Source organism: Teleopsis dalmanni, chromosome 1 (assembly GCF_002237135.1).
Source record: "Teleopsis dalmanni isolate 2A chromosome 1, ASM223713v2, whole genome shotgun sequence".
NCBI lineage: Eukaryota > Metazoa > Arthropoda > Insecta > Diptera > Diopsidae > Teleopsis > Teleopsis dalmanni.
In genome coordinates this window covers 208,805,005-208,822,738 of record NC_051846.1, presented here as the reverse complement: position 1 = coordinate 208,822,738, position 17,734 = coordinate 208,805,005, and the positions used below count along the sequence as shown (strand labels likewise).

Here is a 17,734-nt window from a genome sequence, read left to right as displayed (position 1 = left end):
ACTCAAGAGTTGTAACGCTATAACATAAAAGAAGAACTAGATTAACGTTTCGAAATGTGTGGATTTATTATAATAGTGATATTAATATATTGCTTTTGTGTATTATATTATTTTATGTTTTTTTTTTGAGCTAAAGTAACTCTCTTAATAATGGTGTTAAGCTATGTTGGAAACTTAAAGAAATAGGGTAATCTCGGGGGACTCCCATGATCAGATCAAACAGATAATAATCTTATAATAATATGTTCTTAAAAAAAACCTTAATTATAGTTTGGTTGGTATTACTACATTTCACAAAAATCGATTAGATTTAACGAAACCTTATTAGTATCGAATACGAGTGCCAATCACTATTCCTCTATAAACTTGAGATTATATATTTTTAAATATTAAATGGAATATTTTTTTATTAAGGTATAAACCATTAAATTTTTTAAATAATAACTGGTAGTGGTGAATAAATACTTTCGTTAAGACTAATTTTAGGTACCAATTACCCAATCGTACATTTTTTGTGCTAATTAAATGCAAATCTTACTCTTCGCAGTTTTTAATTAAAATTATTATGTATCAACCAAATTAATAATGATGATCGTGTTAATGATGCTCACACTCTCACAATGTGATGCCATTTATATCTGAGATAAAGTAAGCGAAATTTACAGAAAATTTGACTAAATTTTAAATATAAGCACCAACGACTGGAAAACTGCGACAGTTTGTATTTGGCAGCCTTTCGAGTAAAATCAACATTTGAAGATCGAGAAGTGTATATATATTTTAGAATATAATATAGTGAACTGAAATTAACCATTCAAGAAAAAGGATATTTGTGCTAACAAAACTATTAAATAAAAAATTGCCTTAAATAAATATAATTAATTAAATAGTTGAAAATGATTTGTCCTAAGCGTACGTCCGAATTAATAGACCTGCATTTGGCACCATTTAAAGATAAAGATCCTGCATGGGAAGTTGGTGTTTCGAAAATTGCAGGGCGTGGTGTTTTCGCAACACGCGATCTAAAACGCGGTGAAATCATTTTTCGCGATATGCCATTGATAATTGGTCCTGCGGCGCGTAAAGAGGACACGTTGAATATGTGTACGATGTGTTTTAAAATGTTGCCCGATACGAAATTTATGTGCCGTCAGGGTTGCTCCTTGCCTATATGTGCATTGTGTGGTAAGAAGAAAGAACACAAAGCTGATTGTGATCTTCTCAAATCATGGGGACCCAATGAACCAGACGTGGCTAATTCCGTTGTTATACGTTTATTGTGTGTGGCGCGCGCCATAAATCTCACCAAGGATCAACGTGATCTTATTTATTGTTTGCAAGCTAATTTGGACAATAACCATCGTACAGAGGTACGCAATGGAGCAAAATGTTTCAAGAACTTTCCAAATGATAAGAAAATATTCGAAATTATGAATCGCACAGTGGCTGTTTTGCGTACAAATGGTTTTGATGAGACCTCTGAGCGCACAAATGACAATCAGGAATTTTTCTATCGTGCTCTGTTTCCACTCTTTGCTGTTATGAATCATGATTGTGTACCAAATTCGTATTATACTTTCGAGGAGAAAACTAATATAATGACCGCACGTGCTTCGGTGGACATACCAGCCGGAACTGAGATTACAACAACTTACACAAAACTATTCACAGGAAATATCGCAAGACATTTGTTTCTAAAAATGAAGAAAACTTTTACCTGCAAATGTGCAAGATGCTCTGATCCAACAGTAAGTTAATAAGTAATATAAATACTTTTCAAAAATTATTCTATAAATGAGTTTAGATTTTAATATACATAATTTTTATAATTTATTTAAGTATATTACTTTTTAATTGGCATTGGTCTTTTAAACTAATTTGGTTACTTACATACAAAATATATATTCAATATATATAATATATATAAAGTTTTTATTTTTCGAAATTATGTGAAAGAGGTTTCCTTTTTAATTTATGCTTCTATATACTAAGGTTTACTAAAACACCACACAGATTTTTAGATAATTTTCCTATCAATTTCCTTTAAAAGATTGGGTTTCAGTAATAACCCTAAAAACCGGGTTTCCTTCAGGGAAACCTATTTTTACAAAGTAAAAAAATGCTAAAAAATCAATTCCTTGTTTATAGAGAGTTTGATATATACATATAAACACACACCAATTCTTTGACAACCCCACATTAAAGGGGTGAACATCAAATCTAGTTACTTGCATATTCATTAAATCAATCAAGGACCTTTAGTTACTTTTTGTTAAACTTAGAAGAGGGTAATGTCTTTTTTGACACTTTATTGGTCAGATCCCAACATTAAAAATTAATACAAATTTTTAGTTATAAATCTATCCTAGTATGGAAGCGGTATGTAGGGTTATCAAAACATTTATTGTTTTTTAAGTTATAGTAATTTCTTTTTTAAGAACTTATTATTACAATCAGTGTTAAAAATGTTTACTACTACAGTATTTCAAATAGACAGTTGTTGTTTTTTCAACACCATTATTAAAGGAACTATTCGCTGATATCGTTTGACCATCAATCTCATCAAATAGCAGGGATTTGAGCAAATATATTCTAGGATTGTTGGTATAGAGTCCAAAACCAATTTACCTCAAAATCACCAATTTTTTAATTTATGTATACATCTAAGACAAAAAAATTGCAACCGTTTTACTCCATATTTTAGCATCCAATTAGCAATCGCAATCAACAATTTTTAATATTTCTTTATATCAGATGTACTGTGATAGATTAAAATCTATAAGCGGGTATCGCCTCTTTTACAGTTATCCCTATTTCAATCCCTGCCAGCTATAGTTGGAGATTGATTTATAATCATTTTTGCGACAAGCAAATAGTGAGTGGGTCCATACTGCCTCAACAGTCAGATCAAAGGCTATATGGCCTATCTATTCCAAATGTAGAACCTCTGACTTGTTACACAGAAGCAAAATAGAGGTATAATATTAATATTTAGGTTAATATTTCTCTTTACAGGGTATTGGACATGGAATTAGACTCGGCCTACTCTATAGTATTTCCTGCAAAGCGTGTCTACCAGTTCTCGAAGAAAGGACACCAGTACACCTTAAGTTTTTGGGGGGCCCTTTTTTAACACACTCTGCGATATCGTCACCATTATCATTAGCAAGACTCTTGCCTTCATAAATACTTTTCGCTGGTTCTAGCTTGATCTTCTACCCATTACAAAGAATATTTGTGAATTCAAAACGGCTTTCTTAGCTAATTGAAGACGATTTGTTCCGCTCTCTATTTTAACTAATTAACTATCTTAAATGCTCTCGGTTAAAGGAATATGTAGAGGATATGTAGAGTGAAATATACACTCATTTTAAATGAATAAATGTTTTACAGTAAGAGTCTGAATCATCTAAACTTGTCTGCTATTAGAAAATTGTTAATGGAAGATATACTATCTAGTCTTTATTATTGTCCCATTTAATAATAAATGCAGACTATGAAATATAAAGTCTGTTCGACTGAGTTCCAACCGGTGGAAGCCAGGCTGGTTTTTATCTTTGATTTAATAAAATATTTTAGTACGGCAGGAATTAATATTTATTTTTAAAATATTATTGTACCAGCACAATATGTAGTTCTACACCATTGAAATAATCAAACTTTCTGAAGGTAAACATTTTTAAACATTTTTTGTTTTTTTTTTGCTGAGAAAACCTTTGCCGTCAAAGCTTTCAAGAAGCAATTAAAATCATATGATTAAAATAATAAATTCTGCTCCACACGTTGATTTTTGATGATTTTGATGAAATAATTTAGCAGCTAAAATTTATATTTTTGTTGTTTCTTCTACTAAAATATATGTAGAATGGATAAAAATATCGCATTTCTCTAATAACAAATTATAGCGATAAATTTTGGAATATATTCAGAACGTGCTTTGCGTGTCATTATTTATAAACATAATTTTAGTAATAAATAAGCAAAATTACGGAGGCTGCCACCTTAATTATAACACATTCGAAGTAGTATTTATTATACAAAAACAAAAACAAAAATAAAAAACAATAAACCTAAAAATATTTTTTATAAACTAAAAATAAATTCAACTTAATGAATTTATAAAAATCTGGAATTTCGATTACTGCTTCAGGTGCCTTGATTATCTTTGAAAATTGTGAGAAGATCGGAAACAGTGGAATTAAATCTTTTATTGGCAAGGCCATAACTCAATTTCTAAAGAAACTCAGTCATTAAAAACAATTATGTTAACAAAATATATATTAACCAAAAATTCTGATTTGTTTTGTTTTTTTTGTTTTTGCGAGGCAGCGTTTTTAGATGGAAAATTTATGTTTTCCGAGGCAATGAGAATTCTGAGGCAAATCGTTGTGGTCGACGGTTGTGTTCTCTGCGCTACTTGGCTTGTGTCACGTCAATAAAATATGCGATAAAATTCCGATGTGATGGTGGTCCATGGAAATTTATTGAAATGTCCGTGGCCAAGAAAACTCATTGGCAAGAAATGTTTATTTAAAATTTCTTAAAGGCCGAGCGCAAAAATTAGCACAACGCTTAATGCAAACAAAAACAAATCGTTCTCATTAAAAATTTCAAAAAAAAAAAAAATAAATAAAACATTGAAACCATAATAATCAAATTTTTAATTAAATTAAATTTTTTTTTTTTAAATAAAGACAAATTAGCTAAAAAAATTCTTATTCATGAATTCATAAAAAAAATCTGCGCGGAATCTACTTAATTACAACGTCGCGTTCCATCGGATCAGCAAGCGCTCCAGAGATGAATGCGTGGCATGTATCACAGTTCAACGCTGCGGGTAATCTATGCTGGATGCTGGGTGCTGGCTGCTCGATGATTCGTTCTTGTTTTTTTTTGTTTTGGAAAATTTAATAAAAATATATTTGGCCACGTGAAACTGTAAATATTTCCTTTGTATTTTTTGCTTTTGAATAAATTTTATTATATTTTGGCGCGAAAACTTTTGAAGTTCAATGTTTGTTTTTGATCTTCCAGTTTGTGTTCTTGCTCTTGTTGACTCAAACGTTTTTTGTTCGTGGAACACCATAAATAGACCACCAGATAAATAAACAAAGTGAACGGTGAAGAATTTATTACGCCTTTTTAACTCAAGAAATATTAACAATTTTTGTACGGAAATCCTTATTATTGTGAGCGAAATCAAAAAAACTTAAAGATACGCTTAGCTGTCAAGGAAGTAATTCAAAACATTTGGCATTTAATTATATATAAAATTTATAACTTGCAATTTAAATTAAACTGACGTCACTTCTTTGCATAGCATGTATTTGTGGATTATTTGGAAGAATAGATGAATAGATGACTGTTTTTTGAAGAAAGTGATTTGTTATGAAATTGTTTACCAAATCTTCGGACAATAGAACAAGATAATAGATTTATTTGTTTATTTATAGATAATACCTATAAGTAGGTATTTTCTGAAAGTTGCGTGTCCATCTTACATTAATAGAATATGTTGGATTTGGAGAAATAATCTGCATCCATGAAAGGAGTCTGGTAGGGTTACTGACTTATGTTCTACTGGGGTTCGTAATGGCCAGCATATACCACTACTTTCTACAGCTAGTTTATAATAGAAGGATATCATTGATAACTTGTTTAATTTAACAGTGAACCTGGTGTTTATTTATTATGATCATGTCCTCGATAGCATTAATACTACTATTTTACAAGCAGTTCTTGTAGGTTACTGGAAGAAGAAACTGAACATTCATTCAACACCTAAAAGAAAAGAAATAATTAGGCTTTATATGTTTGATTGTCAAACTTTGATTGCTAGAAAGATGTTTTGTTTACAGAAGTATTTCCTTGATTAACTGTTGATAGAAATTAAAAAAGATCTGTAAAATTGTGTAAAGTCAATAGAATGAATTAAATATACATATTAATTATAAAAACCAAAAAATTTTTCGATATTTATTCTTATAGTGAGTTCTAATATATCAAATTTTAAGTCAAAAAAGTAGCCAGGCGCTTTTATACTCAAATATAATAAGAATCAGTGCGCTGACTCTGAGCTTCAAATTTGACAGGGCACGATTTCGATTCCTGGTATATGCAGTCTCAAAAAATTATTTACGAATAATTAAATACAAGAATTATTTCCAAGACCAATCATGATGGGTATTTGGCAATACTCGAAACAGTTGTATGGTCTGTCAAAAATTCAATTAATTAAAATAATATAAAAAAGAATTTTTGTTGTTGTAGTTCACTACTTTTCAAAAACCGCTTTATAAAATTTTTTGATAATTTTTAATTACTAAAGAATACAACTTATTCTTGTTTTCGTAAGATTATTATATTGTTACTTACTGAACTAAGTTTTAGAGATTTGATTGTAATTAACCATTTTTTAATGTTTAACAATTCTATTCTTTCTAGGAAAATGGAGCCTTTATATCTGCACAATATTGCCGTGATCCCAATTGCTCTGGTATGACAGTACCAGAAACAAAAGGCATGCCGCATCCAAACTGGAATTGTCTTGTTTGTAAGCAGAAATCAACAAATCCACAAATGGTTAAAGCACAAGATCTTGCCGCTGGTGCCATAAGTGCTAAGTTAAATTCTAATTCACTCAAGTCCCTCGTTTTATACTTGAGGGATAAAAGTTCAAGTTTCATACCTGACAGTAACTATGCAGTCATAGATGCTAAACTCATTTGCATACGACGCCTGGCGGCTGGAAAAGAAGATTGTAATGATGAAGAAGCAGCGACTAAAGTGAAATTTTGTCAGGATATAATTGCTATAATGGATAAATTGGGGTTGGGTGATTGTTTAATACGCACATATTTAGATACGGAAATGACTAAATAAATGCATTAAAAAAATTATGAAAGTTAAAATTTAAAACTTAACATAAGATTAAGTATATTACTTACATTGATAGTGTGAGATTTGTTGTAATAGATTTTACCTTTCTTTTTATAATACTCTATAATATATTATCCTTAGTATATTATTTATTATTATTTATAATATTAAATTTTATTTGAACAAATTTAAGACCCTACAATTTTTTTTAATTATTATAATTTAATAAAATATACTTTTATGTAATTAAGTAAAAATGTTTTTTTTTTATTACTGTTTGATCGGGAACTCCAATAACTGCTTATAGATATAATATTTACACGTTTAGAAAGTTCTAAATTTTTTCACACTGCACAAATACGAAAAGCTTCAGTAATATAGCGTTGCAATTATCATTAACTATTGTTATATTAATTATTGTTGTTAGAACACTTATGTTTGAAGAACGTTTTTTTATAAGATATAGTATCTCCATAGATTGAACTATGACTTTATGAAGTTCAATTGAATTTTAAACTTAAATAACATTTAATTGCTGTAGTGCTCTGGTAGCTGTTATAATTATGAAAAATTAAACTACCCACGAAAACGCCTTGAAGGAGTAGGTCACATGTCAACTATAATAGAGATAAAGTATATGTAAAAAAAAAATACATCACTAAAAAGAGAGTAGATCATATATCAACTACAATAGAGACAAATGTAGTAAAACACACATCACTAAGAAGGAGTAGATCATACATCAATTACAATAAATCTGCATGTAGGATGTATGTGTTATATAACTGTCATCCAACTATAGTTTATTTCAATTAAACTTTATATATATAATTACTTAGTAGAGTCTACTGCTTATCATCAATTACGGAAAATATTAGAGTTTCATATATATCTACTTATTTAGTCGTAACAATTCGTTATTGGTTTTAGACTTAGCACAGCTTTCCTATCCAAGCGACATCGCTTCAGGCTCCCCTTCCCCAATCTAGTATAACAAAAGCTGTTAGCACTCCCATATCTGAGTTCCATTTATAATTAATCGCTGTATAATAAGACTATCTATCTAGACTATATATCATATCTAGACTATATGTACAGTATTGTACAGGAACTGAGAGAAGCATATAGGTAAATTGACATACTGTAAGTAATGAGGATTGCATTTTCTATTGCATATCACATTACTGTTATTACTGATATGTTCACATTTAATTACTTTAAAAGTTAGTCCATTCACATTTTTTTATATATGCAATACTGTCATTTTTCGCTTACAAAATTTTTACTCCAGGTATTTTTGAGTCGTTTCTTGCTGTATTGTCCATACTGGTTCCATCTTTATGCAATGTTAGTAATTTCTGGTAAGAAGTATTCTTCTTGTATATCAAATATACGGATATCTTTTACATCTTTTACACCCTCAGTTTTTTAATATTATTATATGTTATAGACAAACCTTTAAGATACTACGTGAGTACCCGGTTTTCACTATATGTCGCTGTAATCTATTTATAAAATTTCAGAGTATGTTCTTATACTATATCATCAGGCTCTATTTAAATTGTGTCATGTGAGTATCTCGTATCAAATCGATTAAAATTAGTAATTATCTGCTAAATGCAATTAATGTGGAAATTTAAAATAAATAAAAATATCTATTTAATTTATATGAAAACTTACATATTAATAAGTGTGAGTCATTTTAAATATTTTAAAAATAATATTTGAAAAAATATTTTTTTTTGTTAGCAAATTCATTTTAAAAATATTTAAATACAATAACTTAAGTTAATCATACAGTAATCTGCTTATATTAAGTTATTCACCCTCTGGCATAAATTTTAAAGGTCCATTTGGCTTTAATCCTTTAAATACAAAAATGCTTAAATTTGATTTTATTTTAGTATTTTTGAGAATTTATTATTCACGCTTATAAGATTCTTGTGTGGGCGTTCTGTGTCTGAAATTAATGAATTTTTCACATATTTTCCCGAAGACTTTTCTGTAGACTTTCCTTTTCTTGAAGATGCTTTGGACTTGGTGACGATTTACTGCTGTTTTGATATTGTTGCTGGCTATTAATCGCGATGCACTGACTTCGCCTTGCAGTTCTAGTCGTAATTAGTTGCATGTCAGTCTGTCCGTGTTTCTGTCTGCACTTCCACATTCAAATAAAAATGCTCCTCTTAGACTTCTGAAAGTCTTGTATTTTATTCACAAATTTGAATGCTTTTTATTTATTTCATATGTCACAATATTGTTTAAAATTGAAAAAAGAAATTCATAATAGCAAAATATATTTTCTGTGATTTTTTTTTTATTTTTTGCATTTTTAAGATAATAACTGCACAATTGTAAGGCAATTATAATAACTTATTTTATGAATAATATTTATTTTAGATTTTATTTTAATTTCTGTTTTATGATACCATTAACATAATTTGTATCTTATTTAGTTGTTATTTCGAGAATTTGGCAATTGTCGACGATTTATCTTAACTAAGTTTAATGTACTAAACTTAATCACTGTTCTAATTAGTTTAAAACCATTAAAATGTTTTAAAATCTTTAAATTGTAACAATTTTTTATTTTAAAATTATTTCTAATTAATTTAAATTCTTTAATTATTTTTGTAGTAAATTTAAAGTGAAATATTTTATTTGGGTTAAAATTTCAACATATTTTTTATTTTTATTTTATAAATTTTTTTATAAAAGTATAAAATATTTCATTTATAATATTACTTATAAGCTATTAGCATTTTATAATTTTTAGTTGATAATATTTGAAAACAATTTAAAATAGTTTAAGTAGCAAAAATAATGGTTTTCTCTAAATATGTGACGATTATTAAAAATAACTGAAAATAATTTAACTGACAGTAATGACTTTTATTAAATTAATTTTATTATAAAAAAATAACGATTACTTAATACATTTTATGTAGATAATTTTATTTTGTTTGGTCTTCTAATTAACAAAACCATTGTCGAAATAGTTTAAAAATAACTTGTTTACATCACATTATGAGGCGTTCCACAGATTTCTGGCTATATCCATGTTTATCTACTTATCTATCACATTTTGTGTACATGTAATTCTTTATGCACTCAAAAATTCTTCTATCAGCATTGGAATGGTCAATATTTGAATCTGGTCCGTTGGCTGGATATAAGAATGGGGGTGGTGCTTTCAAATAATTTCATTATGTTTTAGAAAACTTTAACTCATAAAATAATTAATAAAACTAAAAGTATATATTATATATAAATATAGTTCTTCGACACATTTTCGGAATTTAAAACTCTTAAACCCCCTCACCGCTGTGAGAAAAATAAACAAAAAAAATAGTTTCGTTTGAAAAAAATTAGATAATTAGAAAAACGGAAATTATTATTATATCTTGCTTACTTTAAAAATGTTTTATAATAAGAAAGTAAATTTCCATTATTATCACCATTTCATTACAAAAACAAAAAAAATGCAAAACCATGCTAGAAAATTTCAGTCCAGATATATGTATATAGACGATGAAAATAAAGACCGATCTAGTGAAACTTTAAAATTGTAGAGAAGGAATAAGTTTTGCATCTTAAACAATATGTATTAATGCAAGATATAAATATATTCAATATTAATATAAATTTACATTGCAAAAAAATTTATAATTCTCAAGTACTTATATTGTCTTTTGCTATATAAGGATTACTTCGCAAACACAGCAAATTTTAATATTAATGTGTTTTTAATATCCTCGCATTTTCCTAACGAGACTCAACAAAGATTTTAACGTTAAAAATGTTGCAATAAAAGTGTTTTATAGTTTCACCGAGAATTTTTGTAATTTTTTTTTTTAGTGCTATCGGCTTGTTCTTCATTCCTATATAGTTGCGTCTTCAATTTAGTGTTATTGCTGCTGTTAGCTAGCGCTTTTCTTTGTTTTTATGCTTTTTATTTAAATTTGTTCAAGTGGCCTTCTTTTAACTTGTCTGCAATTTTTGATGCTGTAAGCGTCACTTATACTTAGGTTTACATAAGCTTGAGTTTATACTTAACTTGATATTTTTAATGTTGCACTTATTTATTTCAGTAAACGATGTTGAGGATTTCATATTTTTTTTTTCTTTAGTTTTCTGATTTTCTTGCTCTAGTAGACAGTACTTTGATATCTTTTCGTTTTTAGTGCTTTTAGTTAACAAGATGAATATATATTTAAATATATGTATACTAGCTTAGTAAAGGCTAACATCTCAAATGATACGTATTAAATTTTTTTCTGGAATCGGGGAAGTGAGACCGAATAAGTTATTTTGAGACATTTAAACTATGCTATTTAAGGTAATTGCATGTCATGCAAGTGTGCTTTCAAAAATATTTTTAATTATTTAAGTTAATCATTTTGTAAAATTGCGTAAACTGTTGCATACATTTAGGGGTTTTTCTGATTTAAAGCTTTTGTGGAAAACAATTAGTTCTTAATGCTTTATTTAAACTTTTGTGTATGTTTGGATGGCAGGGAAGTACGAATAAAAATTTTACTAAATGGAATTTTTTATAAATAAACTTCTAATATATAAAAAAATATATAAAAAAAATAATATATATAATATAAAAATAATATATAAAAAAAATTTGTTCATCATAATTCCACGCTGTGTCCCCTTCTTATCATAGGAATACCTCTATTCAAAATTTCTTCAATCAATTCAAGGCGTCAAACAACCCTGCAAGAGATGGCATTTCACTTAGTTATGCGCGGTATGCACTCTTAGTTTATGACCTACGGGTTGTCAGGTAACTCTGTAGTGGTGTCATGTGGAAGCTGTACGACAACTTGGATAAACGACGTTAAGAACTGCGCTGGTATTTTGATGTTAAATGCAATGAACATGTTGCCTTGTGTTTCACACCCTGGGTAAGAAAAATAGTTTCAAAAAAAATAAAATGTGGAATACATCAGTGCTGGGTAATTCATAAACTGGGTAAGAAAAATAGTTTAAAAAAAAATAAAATGTTGAATACATCAGTGCTGGACAAATCAAATAAAATTATTGAAGTCGCACTTTATGGAAAATGTGATTTAATCATACTCTTCTCAATTAGATTAAATGGCAAATAAATATTTAACAAATAAATATAATTCTCATATTAGTTTTAATGACAAATATTGCATAAAAGAGTGAAAATAATAAAAAATAAAAATATGATTACCTCTTCAACCCTCACATTCTTGGTTGGTGGTTATTTGGTTGCAGTTGCACCTCAATTAGTGATTTTCTATACCCCTAGTCTTCTATAGAGAAGAGACTAAATCCATCTCGTAGAATTTAGGATGTAAGGTCCTTACATTGATACAGCAAAATTAACATATCACTGCGAATATCACTAAGAATTATTGTACAGCTCAAGTTTATTTATTTTTTAAATTTTTTACTTAAAGAAAAATTTCAGTACGATTATAATTTCTGAAATATTATTGTCATTCCGATCTAATGATATCTGAAATATTTACTTGTAAATTTCACAAGAAAAATGTTTACATGTAATGATTTTAAAATGAAATCTTCAATATTAAGTTGCCTCATTTAGTTTTTCATTTTGTACTTAAAGATTAATTTTGCTTAAGCGTAAAAAAATATTTAAAAAATTATTGCAGTTCGTGCCACCAGAAAAGCATGAAGGAGGCATAAAATTTAGAATTATTTAAGCGTTCAGAAATTCGATAAATTTTCCCAAATTATGCGCGATACAACAAGAACAATCTTTTGCCTTTAGGCAACTTCGAGTATATTTTAGAATTTATATTTGAGAAACTTTGGCAGGTGTCATATCAACGTCGTGATTGTCTGTCTACAGCATTTGATAAACATGATAGATACCATCTGAAAACAATACGAAACAATTAACAAGTGCAAACAGCCTGAACAGAAATAAACTAATTGTTTGAGAAAAACAATAGAAGTGTGTAATTAAAGATGAAAGCCAAATTGATGAGCCAAATTGCTAAATCATTTAGATAGTCGTCTTATAGTAATTATTTTTGCATAACGATGCGAGTGAATAATATTTACAATCGAGAATAATATATTCTCTATTATTATATATAATAAAATATAAATATAATTTGATAAAAAATATACAAATAGAATAGAATACTAATAGATATAATGTTTTTCAAATAAAACAGAGTATCTACTTTAGTTAATTTCGGGTAGAGACTTTTTCGGATTTGAACACAATGGTCTGCTGACTGAGAGCAGTGGTCTTATCTAGTTCTACAGTCTTCGGAAATATTTATAGTTTTTTATATTATGTGGAATATTTATTGCTATATTTTTATATATTTCTAGATAAAGAATTAAACAAGTTCTAAGCATTTCTAGTAATCGCGCAATAAACCATAGCATAAAAGGCAGAAATCAGTCACTCTTAGATGTCGATCATGATATTTATTCCCAACGATAATGGTGCTTGATAAATATATAAAAAAATGACCAATACATTTATTATAAGTCCACCTGTCTGATTTTGAATATTTTGTACAAAAAGGTGTTGTTACATGATTTTCAGAATTAGATGGGAATTTTCTGCAAAAAGCAGGTCTTTGTAGACATGTTGGACAATGCCGATTTTAGTTCTTTCGATATTTACATTCATATATTCAATATTCTATAATAATAGGTGATTCAATATGTATTTACGAGAAATAATAATATTATTGGGTATAGAAATATTTTAATAGTCATTTAAGTGTTGAACAAAAAATGAGGAGCAAATGAAAGGAGTTTCTGGAAGTCACTCTAGAGAGATTAATGTGTTATTAAAAATGCAAAAGAACGGTTTTCAAACATTTGTATGAGAAAACTTGTGGAAGAGTAATTTGTGTAATTTAATTGCTGATATAAGATTATTTAAGGTTAAAAACACTAATAATACCATTAATCAATAAATCAAATTCACGAGATCTTTTTGTTTCCGACTTTATAATGATATGGCTATACTAAACTATCAACTTGAGGAAGATTGAAGGAAGTAAGTAAAATTAGAGGGAAGATCTGTAGACCAATAACGAAACTGTTTCAAAGAATATTTTCATTTTTTCCTTCAAAATGCCAGCATAGAGCAGATGTGTTGCGTTAAATGGATTATAATTTAATTTATATATGTATAGATGTGTATATAGATGTGTATACTCGTATATCAAAGTTTGGAAGTAAAGAACTTAGTCTCAATCTCTCTTGTAATACTGAATTAACTGAAGCTTTGTCTAAATTTTTATACAGTTTTAAACTAATGTCGTTAAAAGATCTTTAAATAATTGGAAATCTTTTTATAGAAATTTGAAGCATTAATAGGAATCAGAAATAAACTGAGGAATTTTGATGAACTGCATCTATACAAAAAATGAATAAACTTATGAATAAGTAATTTTCTGAAGATATATGAAACCACTAATCACATATAGGAACATAAACTCTATATTTTTATTACAAAAGCAACATACAAGTTTTCTAAATCAACATTTTTAAATAAATTGATAAACAGACCCTTTTTCTTTTTATAAGTATTTCTATTTTTTATAGACCACTATTCCCATAACTAATGCGTTCCATTTTTATCTGATCTTATGCGATGGCTTTCCAATTACGCCCATTCAACGATTGTGAAAATTATATATTTAATAATAATACATCATTGATCTAACTTTTCCTTGAGCTGCCTCCAACACACTCGTCAATCTGTCCTATTGTAAGTTTGTTTAGCTTGTTCTGCCACTTGCTTGGGATGCATTCATTACAGAATGCCTTAGCCATTTCAAGCGTTGAAACTTGATGTATTTTATAAGATTCTGCTCGTTTATTATATGAGCGCGCGGTCTATATACACAACGTATATGCATATATATATTTATGTGAATATATTTTTTAATAAATAAAACTTATGAATTTCTATAAATTTTCATTTGTTATTATAATAAAATTAGAAACAAAACTATCGAGAACATATGGAAGTTCTGGCCAATGTAAAAATAAACAATACGAAATAAAAATCAAATCCAAGAGAAAAGATAAATAAAATAAAAAAGTTTGTGTTTCAGAGAACAAAGTAATTAAAAGTTTTTCTAAATTTACAAATATATAAAATTTTCTCTACTCTCATTTCCATGTCAAGCGAGTCAAGAAGCACAATTAAATTTAGTGTAAAATTTGTATCTGAAGAATTTGTTAGTTTCAAAAACATTAAATGCACCATTAAAGATTATTGGTGGAAAACAAAAGACAAATGCAAAATGTCGGAAAATTAGGCTAGAAAAATTGATTATATGCTCACAGTTGCGGTCGAGTATTGTAGAGATTAAGTCGACGAAAGCAGCACGTTGCGTCGCAAGACCAACTGATTACGCAAAAATAAACTCAATCCAAACGGTTTTGTGTGAAAAAGTGGAATATTTCAAAAGAAAAACTAAATAAGTGAAAATCAGCAAATAATTTCTGCAGTGTTTAATCGATATTAAAGATGCCCAATCCAGCAGCTTTTACACCATTAATAACTGATGCTCAACTCTCTAGCGTGACGTCAACGCCAGAATTGGCACGACTGCTTGATTTGCACTTGGGAAAATATCGTCAAAGTGATCCTGCTTGGGAAGTGGCTGAGTCCGTTATATCAGGTCGCGGTATATTCGCACGTCGTGATATAGCCGCTTGCGAAGAATTATTCCGCGAACACACCTTACTAGTCGGTCCCACAGCGCACAAAAACACCAAACTGAATACCTGCGTCATATGCTATTGCCTCATTGAAGGACCTGAAGTGCTCTGTTCAGCTGGTTGCTCACTGCCCGTTTGTAGAATATGTAGTCAATCGGAACAGCATGAAAAAGAATGCAAACTTTTTCGCAAATGGATACCCAAAGACCTAACTCAAATAAATCCCTGTTCACTGCGGATTTTATCGACGATTCGTTGTTTCTTCCTAGACGAAGATCAACGCAAACTTTTGTATGCAATGCAGGCCAATGCGGATAAATACTATTTACGTGAAGTTGCTAACGCCTCCGCTTGCTTTAAATATTTTCCCAAAGATCCTGAAATGTTGGACTATTTTCATCGCACCATCTGTGCTTTCAATACAAATGCGTTTGAAGGTCGCAGTAAAGTGAATGGACATGAAATCATGGTGCGCGCGCTCTTTCCATTGGCTGGGCTATTGAACCATGAGTGCACACCGAATGCTAGTCATCATTTCGAGAATGCTGAGACAATAGTGGTGACATCAACGCGTGCAATAGCTAAAGGGGAAGAAATCACAACATCATACACCAAAGTTTTATGGAGCAATTTGGCGCGTAAACTATTTTTAGGTTTGACTAAGCATTTTACGTGTCACTGCAGGAGATGTCAAGATCCGACGGTGAGTATCGGAATGAAGCTAATAGATTCGAATAATTATAATGTTAGCATTTTATTATTTTTTATAAAAACTTTTCAAGTACTGTGAGGTGTGTGCAGCAACAGAATTTCAGTTTGTTAATCGTGCAAGGCATAAAATTTAGCAGGCAATTAAGTTTTGCCATAAGTGAAAAATAAATTCTCAAAATGCTTGTTCACGTCTAGTACAAAAATTATTTTTTTTTCACTAGAAGGCTTTTGTCTAATTTATTCATATCATTTGCTGCTTTTCATTCACAACTCATTGAAGACAATGGCAGTGGGTCTTCTGTTGTTTCATAAATAAAAAAATGGCTTTCACGCTTTTTGAACGCGTGCCTACGCAAGCTTTTTTATGCTTTTTTATCAAACATGTTTGATGCTTTTTTAAGCAATAAAAGCTGTGCTTTTGGTAAGCACCACAGTTCCTTTTATATAGCATGCTAGAGAAGTTCTGTCAGCTTTTGTAGCATGATATAATTTTGGTTTTTAAAAACAATGAAATACATTTTTATGATGTGTAAAAATGTTATTCTTGATATTTAGTTGAATTAATTATTGATATAAGAGATATATATTTACTATATCTGTGAAACGAAAATACTCAGTAAAATTTTTGACGGGATGCATCGCATAAGATACAACTACGCGATAGAACGTCTAGCTGAAGATGATACAATCAACAAATTTATGAAAAGCAGCGCTCAAGATGGGTTGGACATGTGATACAAATGCCGGATATGAGAATACCGCTTAAGATTTATGAGAACGAAGTAGGAACCAGCAAAAGAAGAAAGCGACCAACAAAGCAGTGGAAAGACAGTGTGCAGCAGGACTTAGAAGAAATGAACATAAAAAATTGGAAAACAAAAGCAAAAACAGAGAAAAATGGAAGACTGTTGTTAAATGGGCTTAGGTCCTATATGGACTATATAGTCACGAATGATGATTATAACTCTGATGAAATTGTATTGGAGAAAATTAGTTTCACTAGAACTCAACTCAATGTTTATGGTAGTAGATTGTGCTTTGACTTATAACACAAAATATATTTTGTCATATCAAGTATATAGCAAAAGGATTATATTTTTAGATGACGACAAAAGCGATTAATTTTTAAATAAATAAGTAAAACTAGAACCAGACAGTATGTTTCTGAAACTGAACTTTTTATCATTCTGACAACTTGGGTGTAAAGATATTAATAGCATTACTTAGCTGTCATCTTATTTTTGTGGAATACATAAAATATGAAATTTGAAATAAGTATTAAATAAATCATTATCGTTAAACTAAAAGCTAATTCACTGGGATTTTTCAAAATTGAATAGAAGTTTAGAAAGAAATAGTTACATACATTTTAGCAGTTTTATACTTTTAATCTTTTGCAGTTGCGGGTCTCTAAGGGAACCACGATCAGCAA

The 17,734-nt window shown here is 29.1% G+C and overlaps 2 protein-coding genes across 2 annotated transcripts; both read left to right on the top strand.

Annotated features, from left to right (window-relative positions):
- The first annotated feature begins 718 nt into the window (after window positions 1–718).
- LOC119671630 (SET domain-containing protein SmydA-8) lies at window positions 719–6,991 on the top strand. The gene is made up of 2 exons (XM_038082357.1): window positions 719–1,748; window positions 6,445–6,991. Exons 1-2 carry the CDS (start codon window positions 897–899, stop codon window positions 6,880–6,882), a joined length of 1,290 nt encoding a protein of 429 aa, XP_037938285.1. The 5' UTR covers window positions 719–896; the 3' UTR covers window positions 6,883–6,991.
- An 8,105-nt stretch (window positions 6,992–15,096) lies between these two features.
- Window positions 15,097–16,436, top strand: LOC119667171 (SET domain-containing protein SmydA-8-like). Its single transcript, XM_038076459.1, has 2 exons — window positions 15,097–16,294; window positions 16,374–16,436. Exons 1-2 carry the CDS (start codon window positions 15,398–15,400, stop codon window positions 16,434–16,436), a joined length of 960 nt encoding a protein of 319 aa, XP_037932387.1. The 5' UTR covers window positions 15,097–15,397.
- The last annotated feature ends 1,298 nt before the right edge of the window (window positions 16,437–17,734 follow it).

Excerpts from the sequence above, each read along its gene's own strand:
- LOC119671630 (XM_038082357.1), top strand. The coding sequence starts at position 897 with ATGATTTGTCCTAAGCGTACGTCCGAATTAATAGACCTGCATTTGGCA. Across the intron at positions 1,749-6,444 it reads CAAGATGCTCTGATCCAACA|GAAAATGGAGCCTTTATATC; the intron begins GTAAGTTAATAA and ends TATTCTTTCTAG.
- LOC119667171 (XM_038076459.1), top strand. The coding sequence starts at position 15,398 with ATGCCCAATCCAGCAGCTTTTACACCATTAATAACTGATGCTCAACTC. Across the intron at positions 16,295-16,373 it reads GGAGATGTCAAGATCCGACG|TACTGTGAGGTGTGTGCAGC; the intron begins GTGAGTATCGGA and ends AAACTTTTCAAG.